Source organism: Urocitellus parryii, chromosome 12 (assembly GCF_045843805.1).
Source record: "Urocitellus parryii isolate mUroPar1 chromosome 12, mUroPar1.hap1, whole genome shotgun sequence".
NCBI lineage: Eukaryota > Metazoa > Chordata > Mammalia > Rodentia > Sciuridae > Urocitellus > Urocitellus parryii.
In genome coordinates this window covers 82,896,449-82,914,804 of record NC_135542.1, presented here as the reverse complement: position 1 = coordinate 82,914,804, position 18,356 = coordinate 82,896,449, and the positions used below count along the sequence as shown (strand labels likewise).

The following is an 18,356-nucleotide window of genomic DNA, read 5'->3' as shown; positions in this document are numbered from 1 at the left end:
TTAAAGACATCCTTGGTATGACCCTGGTTTCTCTCTTCTACCTCTGCACTAAACCAGATTGCTTATTATTCTTCAAATAAGCCTTGCATATTTCTGTCTAATTTATGCTTTGTGTATTGTTTTATCCTTTTTATTTGCCTCACAAAAATCTAACAATCCTCAAATGATTCTACTTTATGAAACTAAAACATCTACTTAAAACTTATAACCCTTTGTTAAATTAGCACTTCTCACAGATTTCATATTGTTATTTTTATGGTTTTTTTTATGTGCTGTGCTGGACTATAAACTATTTGATAGTAGAGACCTTGTTTTATAAATCTTTGTATCTTAGACTCATAGTTAAATATTATACATATAAGATGTTTGTGATATTTAATTAAATTTAGATATAAGGCTCTGTTATCATAAATGAGCAAGTGTTCTTAGTATTCCAGTCTTTTGATAAAATAGATGCTATCCAAGATTGAAGTTTATTTATTTATTTATTTATTGATTGATTGATTAATTGATGTGCTTGGGATTGAACCAAGTACTTTTTATACTTAGGCAAGTACTTTACCACTAAGCCACAGCCCCAGCCTCCTGGTGTTGGATATTTTTAAAAAATAAACAAAACATTGTTTCTGCAAACTTGGCTTTGATTAAATATGTTAATGAATATTCTTAACATTATTCTTTGGAATAATGGAAAACTGTGTGTAGCAAAATATAATACTGTGTTGGACTGGGGATATAACTAAGTTGGTAGGGTGCTTGCCTCACATGCACAAGGCCCTGGGTTCAATTCCCAGCAACACACACACACACACACACACACACACAATGTTGATGACACTGGAGAAGTGATTTTGAGAAGTGATGCTGAATTTTATGTAATTTGAAAATTATCTAATGATGACTATACAACCTAATATAACTAATCAGTGGTTTATATAAATTCATGCTGTTTGGTTGTCATTATTTTTGCACATTTTCAATTAGTGAATAGATATTACTCAGAAAAGTTTATTGATAATAAATTGTAATATATGTACTAAACTTATGCCCAAGAAAGGTTCCCTTAGGCTCTTTGCAGTATTTTGCTAATACACATCCATTTTAAATGTTTTGTTGGTGCCATGGTATCATTTATCCTTGTTATAACTACAGCAGTGTCTTCTCTTGCATAATTCTCCTTTTGCTATCATGTTTTACATTAGGGTTTTATTTGCCCTCAAGCTTCCTGTCCTCCCTATAGCAGTCAGAAAAGCTGGCTTCAGAAACCAGCATACCTAACTACCCTAGCAGAAGACAAGTATTTTGCAATGTATTAAAAGCCAAGTAATCTCTATTTCTAAAACTTAGTTTTTATTTTTCAAAAGAAGATTATCAGCAGTATATTAGTAAAACTGTTTCTATTCTGCATGTTACTTTATCAAAGTCTATGTGATGACTATTATTCTTAAGGAAAATAAATATTCCTTAAATTCTAATGTAACCCAAATTGAAGGGTAGTTTTTAAATGTTGAAACTTTTTTTTTTAAATATATATTTTTTGTTGTCAATGAACCTTTATTTTATGTGTGGTACTGCGAATTGAACCCAGTGCCTCACACATGTAGTCAAGTGCTCTACCACTGAGCCACAACCCTAGCCCATAAATGTTGAAATTTTTTGAGGATGAAAGTAGAAAGTAAATGAGGGCTTTCTAGGATCCTCTCATCTTCTTTGTCCTCAAACTTTGAGCTATCATAGGTTCTCCTCCATACAGGAGAATGATCATCCTAAATTTAGGTCAAGTTCAATGATGCTATTTGTTCTGTCATGGAGACTAGAAATTTGGATTCAGAATTGCCTCTGAGATATCTGAAACTGACATCAACTACCTTATATATATATAAATGGAAAATTGTAAAAGTTAAAAATATTTTTAAAAAATGAAAAATTAAATTATGGTGAATTTTTTTCAGGATTTTTCATTCTGCTATTCTTTTCATTTGGATAATTCTTTTCTTGTTCAATAGTGAGATAATTTGCTATATTTTAAAATTAATACATGGTTGCATTCCTTTTCCCTCTGCACAAGGAGGGTTGTTCTAGTTCTGTCACATGCATTGGTTTTACCCCCCCCAGAAAAATGCACAAGGGCACTGAGTGGGGCAACACTTCTCATCTTCCTTTGATAGCTACCTGCTGTTTCATTATTTTTTCAATCCTTGCCTACACCTCCTTCCCCAAATTCAGAATCCAGCATTCTTCTGAAATTCTTTTCTTCCCTACTTCAAAACAGCTATTTATGTACTAATACAATATTTGAATAATACAAGCTCAGTCTTGACTACTTCCTCCAGGCAGATTTTTCAAACCAGGAAATTATCAACATTCTTTTTAACTAGTAGCATTCTTGAGTAAGATACAAGATGTTTAAAGGTGTTTTTAAAGGCTGCTCAGTGTATGAAGATAGCAAGACATTTTAAAGACTAAAATGGGTATTGACTTGGTCCTCTCCTATCCTGTTCATCTAGTTATTATTGTAGATTTTCACAAATTTGTTTTATTTACTCCATTAACTGGCCTTAATTTTATGAGGTCTTCCTGGCAGATATTTGAAGTTCAGGAAAAAAGAAGGATAAGTAACCCACGTTTGGCTATCTTTTGCCCCCTGTTAATACTGAACTCCCTTGCAAAGCCCTCTTTCAATCACACTTACTTTGGGGAGCCTACAAGGGTTGTGACGTGTTTATAACCAAATCCAGTCGTTTACTAGTGGACATAGATCATTTTCTTCTTACCTGCCTCACCCACTCTGTGCTAGATCTGTTCCTTCAACTGATTATTACTGCAGTTTCTCCAGGTGGCATGGATCATTCCTTGGCTTCATATCTACTTTTCCTGGGCACAAATTCGGTTTTGTCTGGATACCACCACTCTCAATGAGGACACAAATACAACAGGCTACTGTCCCGCTTCCTTTCTGCTAGGCACCAACTCCTACTACCACTTCTGTACCCTTATATCATGTTTTTGTGGAGTCACAAAGAGGTCCTTTATAAAATACAAGGAGGGTGTCTCTCCCCTCCTTTTGGGAAACTATAGCAATATTGTTTGTATACTAGAGCATTTGGAGAAATAGCTTACGCATTTTTTTTTTTTAGTTCTCCTACTCCTGTTAGAAATGGATGTGAATGAATCCTTGGGTGCTAAGCTGGAAGACAAGTCCAGGTACTGGACTCTACATTGTACATTTTCAGAATTTTCTTGTACAGTGGAAAGGATGAATGGTGTTGCTCTTGGCATTTGATGCTCTCCCTAGAGCTCATTTTTCCTGTTGTCCCCCAAAACATCATAATTTCTGAGTAGTTCAGGGCTTTCAACCTTACTAAAGATATGGGCAATAGATGTATTATTTTTTCAAACTAAAGGCATTTCTACCTCTTAGAAATAGCCAGTATAGATAATAAAGAAATGGATTTCAGTCTCCGTTTCTGTTATCAGGATAAAGTTTTAACGAATTTTTTATTATTGAATTGACTTATACTTAAAAATAGAATGTCAAGTTGTCCTTTTTTAATGTGTAACTAAAGGTACAGCCCTTGTGTATTTTGTTTACCTAATAAAAATCTTTTTATGTAACAACAGCTGAACTTTAACCTTGTCTTTGCCCAAATTGCCACAAATTGTAATTATTTGTATCTGAATAAATTATAAATTGAGGAATGTGACTTATTTTCTAGTAAAATCTGAGAATTGGTGATATTTGGTGCTCAATATCAGAGGAAATATGTACCAGTTTCACCATATCCTTTCTTCTTTATTCACAATGACGTGCTAATTCATTTGCATGATTTAATTCAAATATCTTCTCTTGTATAGAAACATCTCCACATATGGATGTTTTCCCTTCATTAACCACCTGTTGTACTTAGTACTTATTCATTCAACTATATATTGTGACAGCTAGCATTTTGTTACAGCAGAGTAAGAGATTGGGGGTCCTTTGTTTGATCTGTTATTTTTAAAGGCATTTTAATGTAGGAGAGTGGATTTAGATCCACCTCAAATTTACTATTATTAGGATAATCTGTTTTCTTCTTACCCTTTCCAACTTCATATTTTGTTCACTTTTCACCCTGCACCTAGATCTACCATCATCTGTGGTACATGCCATCCTTTCACTCACACTGTCATCTGTGCTCCCTCCCACTCCTCTGTACGCCAGTACAGCAGAGCACTGGAGTTGCCACACAGCCTCATACAGGGTGCTAGTTGCATAGATTCAAAACCTGCCTCCACCTCCTGCTGGCTATATGATCTTTCTGTGCTTCAATTTCCACATTATAGAAGTAATGATGGTACTACCTCAAAGAGTAGCTATGAGGGTTAAATGAGTTAATACATATAAAATGTTTAGAACAAATTTTTAGTATTATCTGTTTTTGTTAACCTCATTGTTGTCATCATTAACTGATAAATTCCTTCTTTAAGGACCACTAACATTTTAAAACTTCTCTGTAGCTTTCTTACAATCCTGCTGTTTAGCCTTGATTGGGCCCTTCTTTTATGCTGCTACATTTTTCATTTTGCCTTTTCAGTTCTTAGCATGCTGTGTCTTCTTAGTTGAATACATCTGTTTCTTGATGATTTTAAGTGCAGTGAGGTTCTGTAAAGGTGAAGGAAGTCCAAGGAAGTTTGTACTATGTCTAAAATTGTTTTAGATTAGCATCTATATGAATAGTATGGGAAATATTTTTAGTTACTCCTAATGTTAAAGAAGCTGAGGTGTTTTCTTCCATTAAAAGATATGTTAAAATATTTTTCAAATGTCTTTTGTTATTCGGAAATTTGCTGGAAGAACATTTATTTTATGATTTCTGTACAGAATGTTCATAGTTTAAATACTGTCTATAGTTTAATATATAGCATAGGATGCATATAGTACCATATGAATTTCCAAGCAAACATTTGAAACTTTTTAAAAAAAATTGTAAAATGTTGACTCTCCCCACCCTGCATTTAGACTGACCTTCTCCCAGTCAGTCCAAATTGATATGGTTCTACTTGATTAAAAAACAAAAAAAAGTATTCATAGTGTCTATCACTAGCTCCTGCTATTAAAAGGTATGAAATATAGGATGTCCATTTTCATGATCTGGTTTTTGTTTTACATGTAGTTAGAATAGACTGGATCCATCATGCCATGGAGATTAACAAACTAATCCAAATGCTAATGTGGTTTCACACAGTTTACTTTTAAGTAATTGTGTTTCATATAATGGTAACTATATACCATTTACCTTGTAAATTCCACTTTAATTAGCCTGTTTGTGTGTGGTAAATCTTAAATATTTGCTTTGCATATTAAAAATGTAGCACAAAATGTGCTTGTACTTAATAACTACCTAACAGATTTTTCTTTTCCTTAAAATTGTAACTTAAAAATGTCCAAATATTAAATAATTCCAAGTATACTCAGTCTTAACCAAACATATGCTATTGAAAACCTAAATACATATATATTTTTCTTATCACATTTCTCAATGTGATGACTTATCCAGGGGAAAAAAAGTATATTTTTCCTTTGTCTACAGTTTATTTCTGAATGGTTAACCAAATATATTTATTCTAATGTACCATATCTCAAATATCACTACTTGCAGTTGATTTTTTTTTTACTATTTCTCAGGGATTTTGGTTTTATTGGCAAGAAAAGATAATTAATTGGCATCTCTTTTTAATTATTTTTAAAACAGGACAAAGATTCCTTCTGCCATCAGATGTCTTTCTGCTTGACTGAACTGCACCTGTGGTCTTTGAAGAATACCTTACACATTGGGGGTAAATGATCTCTGAATCAATTTCAGTATTTTTTAAGTGTGTTGCACCATTATAAATAAGCATAGTAAGGGTTAAAGCCTGGATTCTCCAGCTGGAGTTGCATTCTTTCCTTTATCCTTAATGAAAAATTGGGTAATAAAAATTAATTCCTTTTAATTGCTTTTATTAACTTATTTTTTCAGTTGAATTCATTTTTCAGTTTTGAAAATAAATTTTATTGTCTTAGTATTTGTTTCCTCTTAAGACAAGCTCACTTTTCCGCCTGTGTTTCTTCCTAATAACTGCTTTATTTATTTATTTTTATCTTTATTTATTTTTATGTGGTGCTGAGGATTGAACCCAGGGCCTTGCACATGCTGGGCAAGTGCTCTACCGCTGAGCCACATACAACCCCAATCCATAATAACTGATTTATAATCATAAATATTTGCAGGCTAGCTAATGGTAAAGATATTTCTATTTGATATTAAAGTGACATTTAAAATATCTAGATGTGCAATTATTTTTATATTCTTTGCATTTCAGATTTCTTGAGAGGAAGTAATATAATTGTTTTAATAATGCTTAGTATTATAGGATATATTTCTATGAAATATATTTCTATAAAACATCTTTTTTCAAAATTTAAGTTTAATTTTTTTAGATGTTGATGGTCCTTCCTTCCTTCCTTCCTTCCTTCCTTCCTTCCTTCCTTCCTTCCTTCCTTCCTTCCTTTTTTTCTTTCTTTCCAGTGCTGAGAATTGAGCCCAGTGCCTCACTAGGCAAGCACTCTACCACTGAGCCATACTCTACCCCCTAGAAAATATCTTTTTAAAAATCCTTTCTTAATTTATTAATCCAACACAACTTTTGTAATAGGACATTTTTACTTATACACCTTTTATATCATTACTAAGAAAATGGTTTACCTTGCAAAGTATTTTTTGTTAATATTTTCAGTATGTTTATCCTCCTTAAAATGTGTGAGGTTAGAACTTCCAGGTAAACAAAAATTTAACAAACATTTTCTTTCTTCTAATATAAGAGTAAATGAATTAAAATAAAGGAGATATAAAACCATTAGGATTAAGAGAATAAGAAAGGGGCCAACTGCATTTGGACAATTTTTGAAAGATGGATGGAATGGGAGTTAGCAGAGTTGAAAAATCTGAATATCAATTGCCTACTGAGGAAAATTCCACTGACAATTTATTTGTGTCTCAGAACTCTTGAAAGTACAGAAATTTGAGTAGCCAGGTGCAGATGATGGTGATGTGTTATGAGGGTGACAACAAAGCGACATGAGCTTCAGTGTAAGAAGCAGGTAGACATCTCTCATACTGTGGAAGTATTTAATTGAGGAGGCTATAAAGTTGGGGACATCAGAGTCAGTGGAAGCAGAACTATTAAACTAAAAACAGGGATAAAATGGAAACCTACATGCTGATGGGTGAGGTCGTCCTCTTAATCCCCCTTGGTTTTTAGAATGTCACTCAGTTATACATTTTGCAAGAAAGAAGGAGCTTGAGAAATTTCTCTTCAGCTTGATTGCATCACCCTGGAGAGAAAAATATATCTACTCTGATATTTGAGGGGGTCTTCCATTGAAATACCCTGGTCCCTGGCTAATCAGTGAAGCTCCCACCATACCCCTTTGGCAAGCTCTGCTTATGTCTAGTTAGTTTTCTAGTGCCTCAATTGGAAATATTAACAGAGAGCTAAGAATCATCCAGATATTTGAGGAATGATTTAACAGGAAACAAAAGAAAACACAAAGATGAAAGGATGTTTTAAGAAACAAAGATAATGTAGGAAGAGAAAAGAAAGTACAACAAAGACCTAAGGAAAGATTGAATCCATGAAGCAAGAAACAAATATAGAAGCTTCAGAAAACATTGAAAGTTATACTAATTTCTTAGAGATTAAAAATGAACATCAGAATGTAATCAACCAAGCTGTTATGTGCATGTATGAACATATCACAGTGAATTCCATTTTTATATATAACTATAATGAACCAATTAAATTTTTTTAAAAATGAAAAGATGTATATAACAACAACAACAAAAACAACAACAACAAATAAATAAAGCATAGCAGGAAAAAATTTAAAGCTCAAAAACATAATAGAGGCTGGGCATGGTGGTACATGCCTGTAATCTCAGTGGCTCCAGAGGCTAAGACAGGAGGATTGTGAGTTGAAAGTCAGCCTCAGCAACAGTGAGGCTCTAAGCAACTCAGCGAGACCCTATCTCTAAATAAAATACAAAATAGGCAGGGATGTGGCTCAGTGGCCAATTTCTCCTGAGTTCCTGACACCCCTCACCCCCCCCCAAAAAAAAAAATTAAAGAAGTTATATCAAAAAATAAAACACATACACATTCAAACGACAACAACAACAACAAAAACCACAAAGAGAGCTTACTTCAATGCTGGTCAGAATCTTTAATTAAAGAATTTTCTTCTCTGATCATAATTGCTTTATTTTTTTGATCTTTCTTATTTCCTTACCCTTATATATCTAGATTTTATGCTTCTTTGAGACTATTTATCTTTTAATCTCTTGAGTTCTCCTAGTCCAACAGGCCTTCCTTTACTTATCCTACCCAGCTTGGACCCCATATTTGGAAATCTGATCTATTCTATCTTGATTCCTTCAGGTCTTCTCTTTCTTGTCCCACAGACTTCTTCCCTGCCATTTCTACTCCGAGGCAGTGAGTAGTGATGTGTAGTGGCCTTATGGGGGAAATAGTGGTCTTCAGCCCCACCTGGATCTTTGTTTGAAGGGGTGCTTTACCACTGAGCTATGTCTCCAGCCTTTTTTATTTTTATGTTAAGACAAAGGTCTTGCCAAGTTGTTGAGGCTGGCCTTGAATCTGCCTTAGACTCCTGAGTCACTGGGGTTACAGGCATGAACCACTATGCCCAGCTCCACCTGGCTCCTTAGCAGGGCCTATCCATTCTTTCTGTAAGAACATTCTTTTCTTTGAACCCATGAAAAATCCTACTGCTTCTTTAGGGTTCAGCTTTCATATGTTACTTAGAAGCATTTTCTGCCTTCTAAACTAAGAAGCCCTGTTAACATGCTCTCATTAGGCTAGACATTTGAAGAATTTAAAATTGTTTTTGAGCTGAGCATGGTGGTGCATGCCTGTAATCCCAATGATTTGGTAGGCTAAGGCAGGGAGATTGGATGTTCAAGCCCAGTTCAGCAACTTATTGAGATCTTGTCTTAAAAGTAAAATAAAAAGGACTGGGGATGTGGTTTAGAGGTAGAGCACCCTTGGGTTCAATCTCTAATATTACCAAAAAAAGAAAAAGAAATAATCACAAATTATCTATCTCAATATATTGAAAGCCATGAGTTTGCATTGGTATCTCAAATTATTACTAAAAATTTCATTTTAATTTTTTAAGTTTTCATATCATATTTATTTTTTTCAGACAGAAACCTGGAGCTCCCATTTCTTTGCTTTATTTACTTAATCAATCACCCTATATGCAGTCAATCTCCTATTTCTGTGGCCACTTCCTCCCCTGCAGTTATCCTTTGATCCCATGTGGGTTTTGACCCACCATACTGGGCTGCCCATATATTAATGTCGTATTTAACTTCTTCAGCTTCTGATACACCACCCAACATCATTGCCCCATGTAAATGTCCTTCATACTCTACAAGGGTTCTGATACACTATGTTAGGCTGACTATTGCATGGACACCTTCTTCATTCCACCAGGGGTGTTCTAGCACCTCTGGTGGTAAAGTTCTCATTATGAGGATGTCTCCTTGTCTTGCTTACCCTTTGACAATCCCACTCTGGCCAGATGTGGTAGATCAGACTTACGCACTGAATTCAGGTTTCCTTATTTTAGTTATAGCTCTAGTGTAGAGGTGTAGTAAATATTTAAATGTATAGAATGATGGAATGATTGGTTATAAGTTGGTATATTTTAATAGAGGATATTGGCTACATATATAGTATCCATGGTTCTTACCTTTAAGCAACAACAACAGACTTTCATTGAAGTATAGCATCTGTACTGAAAAGTGTATATATCATAAGCATATGTTGTGAACTGTCAAAAAGCAAGTGCACTGATAAAATCACCACTGTCAGGTGAAAGTATAAAAATTTTATCAGTATTCAAAAAGCCCAGTTTATGACTTCTCCCAATCAATCCTCAGCACATATTTCCAATATAACTATATTCTTTAAAATTGTATTCTTAAATAATGGCATGAGTAAAATAGAGCTTCAATAAATATACATGATTGACTCTTTTGAAAAACTGTATTTGAAGAGTTAATTATAGCAGTAATACTTTTATCATTCAGTTCCGGAAAGTTGGGAGCAGTCAGTCACTAGGGGGCAGCCTGTACTGCTTCCACTTCTTCAGAGACAGTTGTATCCTCCTTATGGTAGTAACTGAGAATTATTTCACATGGAAGAAAACAAATGTTACTTCAATGAAAGAAATATTTCATTATTCATAGATATGGTGAAAATGGACAAAATTATTCTGTTCTCCTGTATTTAAATTGCAAGAACAGATTACTTGGTTAAATCAATGTCAACATCTGGGAAGCCTAGCTTTGCTTCTTACCTAACCACAGCAGAGTATCTGAATTTGAATGAGTTTGGAAGCTTTCTGAATCTAAACAAGTTTCAGATAATAATTTATCCATACCTCCCTGTAATCCTCCCTTTCTTTCCTGCAGATTTCTTCCCAAATGCTGTAGATGGAAACTAGACTCTTGAGCTAAATTGGAGAAAAGCAAGCCACAGCTCGGAATCCAACAGCTAGGGCATTTTCTTCCATCCACTGATTTCATTTGGCATTGCTTAGTGGCAGTTCCTTTTGGTAGCGCCCTGTGAAAAATATCAGAGGAAGTGTGAAAGAGAAAACTTGGTCTTCCTTGATTTCACTTCTTTACTAATCTTTTCCTCATGCCATTCTAGTTTTGTGTAAATTTTTTCTTATTAGATTGATAAACTTTCCAGTTTCTGCATATCCCTAGAATAGATGAACCCATGTCCAGATGCTTTTGAGCTATTTTATTTCTAGTAACATAAGGAGACTGTTTCTGCTTCCCCACCCTTCCCTCCAGCATAGTATGGTTTGGCTTCTTATTCTCCAGAACTTTTTACCATAATTTAGTGTTACTTCTTCCTTTCTATAGATAGAGATATTGGAGTCTACCAGTATTATGACAAGAAAGATCTGCCAGGTAAAGTACCTATTCTACTCAGCTAATTTTTATAAACTAAAAATTCAAAGCAATGAAATACTGACCATTAAAAACTGTTTTTGTGAGCTTTAGATAAATTCTAGAATTTTAAGAAAAGTCACTTCAGTTCTTTGGGAAAATGCTGTGGTTGATATCTCTCTGGTCTATATACTATAAAGCTATATTGAGAAAATGTTATAGAAGAACCTGAAAATTTTCATTTTACTGCTGATCAGGCTGATAATAGGACAGTCTATTCACATTTAGTTATTGGTGTCCCAGGAGAGGGCATTGTTAAAGCATGGGTCCCACTGATGCTGGCCTCCCGGATCCTCACCTGATATCTGAAATAGGCATTTCTGAGTGAATGATCAATTTTCTTTATCTGATTAATCCTGTTAATCCCAGAAGTTTTATGTTGAGCCAAAAGGTCTCCCTGCTAGAGTTATTTCCTGTTCTGGTCTCTGTTGAAGTAGGGCTTGTGTGAGCATCCTGTGTGCTTACCATGGTGGTTAATAGGCTGACTTCATGGTTCTGATGACAGACTGTTGCAGCTTCTCTTCTGGGCTCTGTTGCAGTTCCTTTCCCTATCTGATGAGATTGGAAACTCAGGATATTGGCCCACCTGTTGTGCTACGTAAGCCTTTTCACTGCAAATTTAGGAAGTATCACTATGAATGAAAACATTCAAATTGTGGCATTTTCCTCAACTATCTTTTTTTTTAAAGTTTAGCACAATTTATTAATCTTATAATACATGTAATAATCCATTGTATATGTACATATTAAAATACAATATAATAAAAATAAATTCCATGTCTTTTCTTCTTTTTATCTCTTCTCTGCCTTGAATATCAGCGACAGAGCATGGTAACTTAGAAGAAAAGCAGAAATTGGCAGAGTGTAAGCTTACTTTATATATTTTTGGAATTATAAAACTGGATAATTCAGTATTACAAAGTATTCTGCTTTCTGCACAAATCGGAAATGTTATTCTGTCCAAATTTCTTATAAGTTTTCATTGCTTAGATACATAAAATTATGAGTAAGAATTATATTTGTTAGGCTTTTCTAATTTAGATCATTGAAATCCAATTTTATAAACATAAATTTTCTTAATGAATTATATTTAAATTAATATATTTAAAATATGTGTACCATACTTAAATTCTGATAACATTTAATTATTCATAGTTTGCATAAATTGTTAACATTCTTTAGCCATTTTAAGAATGTAAGATTTATAACATCAGTATTAACATTTCATTTAGTCTTTGCTGGTTTAATATGTAAATATGTTGTGTATATATATGTATATATATACATGAATAAATATATATACACATACATAATATAACTACAGTATGATATGGTTTTTATAAGTTAAATTAAAATATAATTTAAGATCTTATTTGGAATATAGTTAGAACTAAAAAATTTCACTTATTCTTTTGTTTTAAATGATTGAACTGACATTCAGTTTTAAAATACTGTATTAGTACCTGAAACACAGATTTAAAAATTTGAACATATGCTTTACACATCAAAATTGTGTTTATAGAGCCAAATTAATTTGCTGAAATAAAATACATAGCAATTCTACTCTCTGCTTTCAATATCTATGTACTCTACGTGTTGAGAAAATGTTATAGAAGAACCTGAAAAATGTATACGCAATACAATATACACATATGTACACTCATGTATACAATTCTTAGAATTATTAATTAGGAGAATCCAAAACTGAATTCATTTTTTAATAAAATATATATAATTAGTTTAACATTTTATTTTATTATGGTACTGGGGATTGAACCCAGGGCCTGGCACATGCTAGGCAAGCACTTTAGCACTGAGCTACACCCACATTCCAATTTTATATTTTTAAACAGAACTAGTTTTAATTTGTCTTAGGTTAATATTGTGACTCTACAAATAATCTAATCTTTCAGTTACATTTATTTGAAACAGAGGCATATCATTATTGAATTGCTGTGTAGATTTTCAAAAAGATTATTTTAAAAAGTATTATTTAGTGTCAAATTTGTTTAAATTTGAATTCCTCTCATTTAAATTCATTCATCTGTCATTTTGAAATTTTATTTATTTTCTTCCTGCATTTCTTTACTCATAATAGTTTTCAGATCTGAGTAGGCCACCTGAACGATTTGGAATTTCTTTCAGATATTTACTTATTTACATGAAAAGGTTACTTCAGTGGTAAATAGTGGGTCATTTACTATTAAATACTACTAGATTCAGACCTAGCAACTTTCCCAGGGATTCTCTTAAGTCTTGTTGGTTGTCATCATAAAATTATCATCAGGGAGATTGCTTTGTGGTAAAAATCCTGTTCCTATGACAAAGCCCTTTAAAAGGCTGTCATTTGATGATAGAAATGAAGGCCACTTCCTCTCAATTATGGAGGTGTTTTATTTTAATCTTCCTAAAGCACACTGCTAAGCAGAGTTTTCTTTTTAAAATCATGTTTAACTAACTGTAGTATGTTTTATTTGCCAGCACGAGATTATCCTTGGACGCTCAAAAATAGACGCCCAGAAAAACTTCGAGATTCGCTCAAAGAGTTAGAGGTATCTTTCACAAAGTTTCAAAAATGGCAGTAAACAAATCTGTTTTAAAACATCTTTCAACAGCTTTAATTTTCATAAAGGATCAACTCTCATGGTGATGATAGCTTTGCTTTTGTCCGGTGAGAAGTTCCAAAACAGTTGCATCTTTGTGTGGCATGTTGACTTTTTTTTGGGTGGGGGGGCTGAAAATCAGAAGCACTTTAACTGATAATGACAATGTGTATGGCCAACTGCACTCTCTCTTTTTCTGTTGTTCTTCAGGAACTGATGCAAAACAGTCAGTGTGTGCTGAGCAAATGGAAGAATAAATCTGTCTGTCAGGTAAGATAGTTTGACAAGTTTTTGCAATGTGTCACCAGTGAAGCTGAAAACTATGTAGTAATTGGTATTCTTGTGTTATGATAGGTATTGGACAAAAACTTTTTTAGGAGTTAATATTTCACTGTTTGAATTCTAGTTAGACAGATTGACTCAGGTCACTAGCTACTTCATTAATCAGTGTAGTTTCACTGACATACTATTACACACTAATAAAAATTTTTTCAGATAGTATTTTTAAGTTTGTCTGAATACTGTATTAGATATTTACTAGCATTTAATTATATATATACACACATATATATACATATATGTGTATATATATATATATATATATATATATATATTTTTTAGTTGTAGTTGGACACAATACCTCTATTTGTTTGTATGTGGTGCTGAGGATTGAACCCAATGCTTTGCGCTTGCTGGGCGAGCGCACTATCACTGAGCCACAACGCCAGCCCTAATTATATTTTTTAATGAAGAAGAGACCATAGGATAAAAGTTTTTTTTTCAGTATTACACTCTAAGCATTTGTGAATATTATGCTTATGGAAATCAGTAAGCAAACTAGAGCGAGTCATAATATAACAACATATTCAGTCTTAGTTTTTGAATCCTCTAACTTGCACTGTTTAATATGGTAAGCCATATTCTACTTATTATTACTTATCTACTTATGTTACTCTACCCTTATTCTACTATTTGAATAATTAAGAAAAATTTAAATTTAGTTCCTCAGTTGTACAACCAACATTTTAAGTGCTCAGTAGCCACATGTTATCATATTAGACAATGCAGATATATAGAACATTTCACCACAGAAAGTTCTATTGCACAACCCTTTTAGGTCCTATTGAAGATGTGTCAGTGGGTTTAGATTTAGAGCATAATCAGAACATATTAGTGTACATTGATCCCAAAATAATGAACAGATACCTTAGCTGTGCTGAAAGGCTTAAAAAATACTATTTGGATAAAAAATTTTACTTGCTTGTGATTAAAAAAAATAATCATCAATCATCCATAAATTGAAGTTGCATCATTACTACTAATACTTTTAATTTATTTATGGGATCAAACATCCTGTGTTAATTTAAATTTTTATCTACAGTGTAATTTATTTCATGTGTAAACATTCTTGTTTGCAGTTTAGGTCCATGTTGTTTTTATCCATAAATCTACAAAACATCAAATTTATAGTAATTATAAAACATATCTTAATCTGCCTTTAAAGAGACCATTGTTTTACTGGATTTTATTTTTTTAGACACTTTTTTGTCTAAATCAGTCTACCTTTCGTCATGGAGGTATATAACTATTTGTTATCTCCTCAACTGACATATATTTCCAGAAAATATTTACAAGGCTGAATTAATATTTTTAGAAACATAATACTTCTTAAATTCTTTTCAGAATACTATTCAAAAGGATGGGATTGTCTTAAAATCACAAGTTTTGCATAAAAATGTTTTAATCAGACTTTAGATCTTGAATACAAAATGTACTCCAGAAAGTTTCAGACTTAGTACAATTCAAAAATACAGTTCTTTATGCCATTACTCACTTTAAAAACAGGCTCAGAATTATTTGACTGGAGGGCAAGCCTGCCACCTATAGTAAGGGGTGTGTCTCATGGTCTCCACCCTTACCACTACACAGGTAAGTTGGAACATGTCAGGCATCTTAAAATATGCAGTGGAATATCCCAATAGACAATCCTTTTAAACAGACATCATTGCCTTTCAATTTAATAGCAAGTTTATGTGTGGGTGGTATGTTAGAGAAGGATATACCTCAATATTGAATTAATTCAACTCAAGAATCCTCATGATAGAGTATATAGCACAATTATTTGTTTCATTTAAAGCAATTTGAAATACTGGTTATGCTTTTAACATTTCCAATAGGATTTATTTTATGTTCTGTCTTATTTTGTGCTTTATTTTTATGAAGTAAAAGATATTCCTAAAATAGACCTTTTATTCCCAGCACATTGTTGGTGTCATATATTTTAACAAGGTACCTTCATCTCTGCCCACAGGCCAGGTCAGTTTTACATTTTTGGGACTTTTGAGAGACTTCCTAACATTATCCTTCTACCTCTTCAGTGTCTAGAAAGGATCTTACTTAGGCCTTCTAAAAATGTGTACGAGTTTTATTCCTAAGGATCTCTAGTATCACAGAAAGGTAATATTCTGATCGTCAAACTAGATTTTTTTTAGCTTAAGGAAAAAATTTCTTAGCTCTTTTTGTTTTTGGTAAATTTAAAAAAATTTTACTTTGTGGTTAAAAAAAATCTCATCAGATTCCCTGAAGGTCTTCCTTTTATGTGCCCATTCGTTGTGTGGTTTCAAAAAAAAAAAAAAAAGTGCATCAAATTCTCTTTATTTTCCCCCCATTTATTTAGCCCTAACCTGGCAGCAGTTGACCAGATAAATATGACTCTTATAAAAGAAGTGAAATAAAGCTCCTGGGCATCTTGGTACTAACACACTTGGACTGTCAATCTTTGAATGAGGCTACTCTTCTTACGAATATAAATGTTTTACCCCAAAGAAATGATAAATTTAAGATTTAGGGTATTTATCTCAGTTGTCATCTCTTAAGGGATTTTTAAATAGTCCAATTGTTTACACATCAGTGAGGCAACTACAGCAATAGAAAGGATTTTAGAGGAAGCAATCTGGGTTGGATCTTTTCCTGAGTCAAATAATGAGGATTTATAGGTTGTCATCATTACTAGAGCTTAATATTGCTGATCTAATGACCTATAAATTATATCATTTAAAAAATACTTCCCTCCACTTGTAAATTCAGAACAATTTACAAAGAAGATTTACCTGTGCATAAGTTTGGGATAAAAATTGTCTTTTTGAGGTTGGTTTTTCAGACTACGCCTATTCTTAGTTTGAGATGCATTAAAAAATGTGACACATAATTTAGAGTTTTTATGTATTAATCAAATTTCTCACTTTTTTGGTATCCTATATTTAATTCATAGAAAGTATTTAATAATTTCCTGTTTTGAATGTATTAAGTCATTTTACAAACTTTTCTTAGGGAAAAGTAGTTCCAGCATTAAAATACTTAAATTGTTCATCATTCTGGTGGAAGTTTTTAATTCCAGAAAGAATTATGCTTTAAGTCACATTCATATTTGCAGATTATTGTATAATTAAAGGAACATTTTCAATAAGCAGAGATCTAACTTCACATAAATTGATTTTTAGATTAAATTAATTGACTCCTGTGTATACATTTAGCCATAAGTATTTATAATATATTCAACACTACTCAGTTTGTGTCCATAACAATTTTAAATTTTCAGGTGTAATATTAAAATGATAAATTTTTAAAAATAGTTTCTATTTTAACTTCTGTAATAAGTTATTTGAAAGGCTATATAAAAACACAGATTGTTTTCCACTTGTATCACAGATTGTGACCTTATGGAATTCATTTGATCACAACTTATTTAATTGTAGAACCTGATCATTTTTTAATCAAATTGTATGGAAATCTATTTAATTTCCTCATTAAATAATAATGGACAAACCATAGTATTAAGTTATAACTACTTTATATAGCATATTACTTATACAAAATCCATCATATAGTATTTACTCCCTTGGTGGAGGCCTTGTGGGAATGAATCACTGAGGAAATGCAAGGTGTGGCTGAGTTCCAACATAGTCAAGGAAAATAGACATGGAAATACCAAGAAACTAATGACTATTGAGTTGTAAGATACCAAATAAAAAGACAGTAGAAGGTAGAGAAAACATAGGCATTAGTGTGATATGAGATAGTTAAGAAAAATTTTGCAGAGAAGTTATAATTTTACTCAGGCCTAAAAGGATGTGTAAATTTGGTTAAGCTGAAGAGAAAGGCTTTGCACAAGGGGATTAGATGAACTGAGAATTTAGTGGGATGACTACATGGTAATGAGGAGGTGGGTCTATTTGGCAATAAATGGTTCATATTGAAGAATAAAATTATATTTTTGAAAGCCAACTTGGAGCTTTTAAAAGAGACACTTTAATATTTACATTAAGATATTCATACATTGTCTTATATAACACTATAATACTTTTATATCAGGGAAATACTGTATTAAAATTAGACTTATGGAAGAATTAGTCTTGCAGTGGAATGTAAGGTAAAACATGAAAACCCAAGGAACGCTATTGGGATTTTGATTGGAATTGCATTAAATCTGTATAGTGCTTTTGGTAGTATGGCAATTCTAATAAAAATCCTAATGACATTCCTCATAGGATTAGAAAAAGAAGTCATGAAATTCATCTGGAAAAATAAGAGACCCAGAATAGCTAAAGCAATCCTTAGCAAGAAGAGTGAAGTAGATGGCATACCAGACCTTAAACTATGCTACAGAACAATAGTAACAAAACAGTAT

General features: G+C 32.7%; 1 protein-coding gene across 4 annotated transcripts in view; it reads left to right on the top strand.

The window, feature by feature from the left end:
* The window catches only part of Wdpcp (WD repeat containing planar cell polarity effector), a 346,394-nt gene that overhangs the window by 91,558 nt on the left and 236,480 nt on the right, over positions 1-18,356 (top strand). For 2 of the 4 annotated variants that reach the window (XM_026387163.2, XM_026387162.2), the window contains exons 2-7: positions 3,138-3,204; positions 5,733-5,817; positions 10,980-11,027; positions 11,886-11,930; positions 13,548-13,618; positions 13,880-13,939. In XM_026387163.2, the coding sequence (XP_026242948.1) occupies positions 5,757-5,817; positions 10,980-11,027; positions 11,886-11,930; positions 13,548-13,618; positions 13,880-13,939 (285 nt within the window). In that variant the 5' untranslated portion in view covers positions 3,138-3,204; positions 5,733-5,756. The remainder of the gene's footprint in view (positions 1-3,137; positions 3,205-5,732; positions 5,818-10,979; positions 11,028-11,885; positions 11,931-13,547; positions 13,619-13,879; positions 13,940-18,356) is intronic. The other 2 variants (XM_026387164.2, XM_077791841.1) reach the window with 1 other exon arrangement.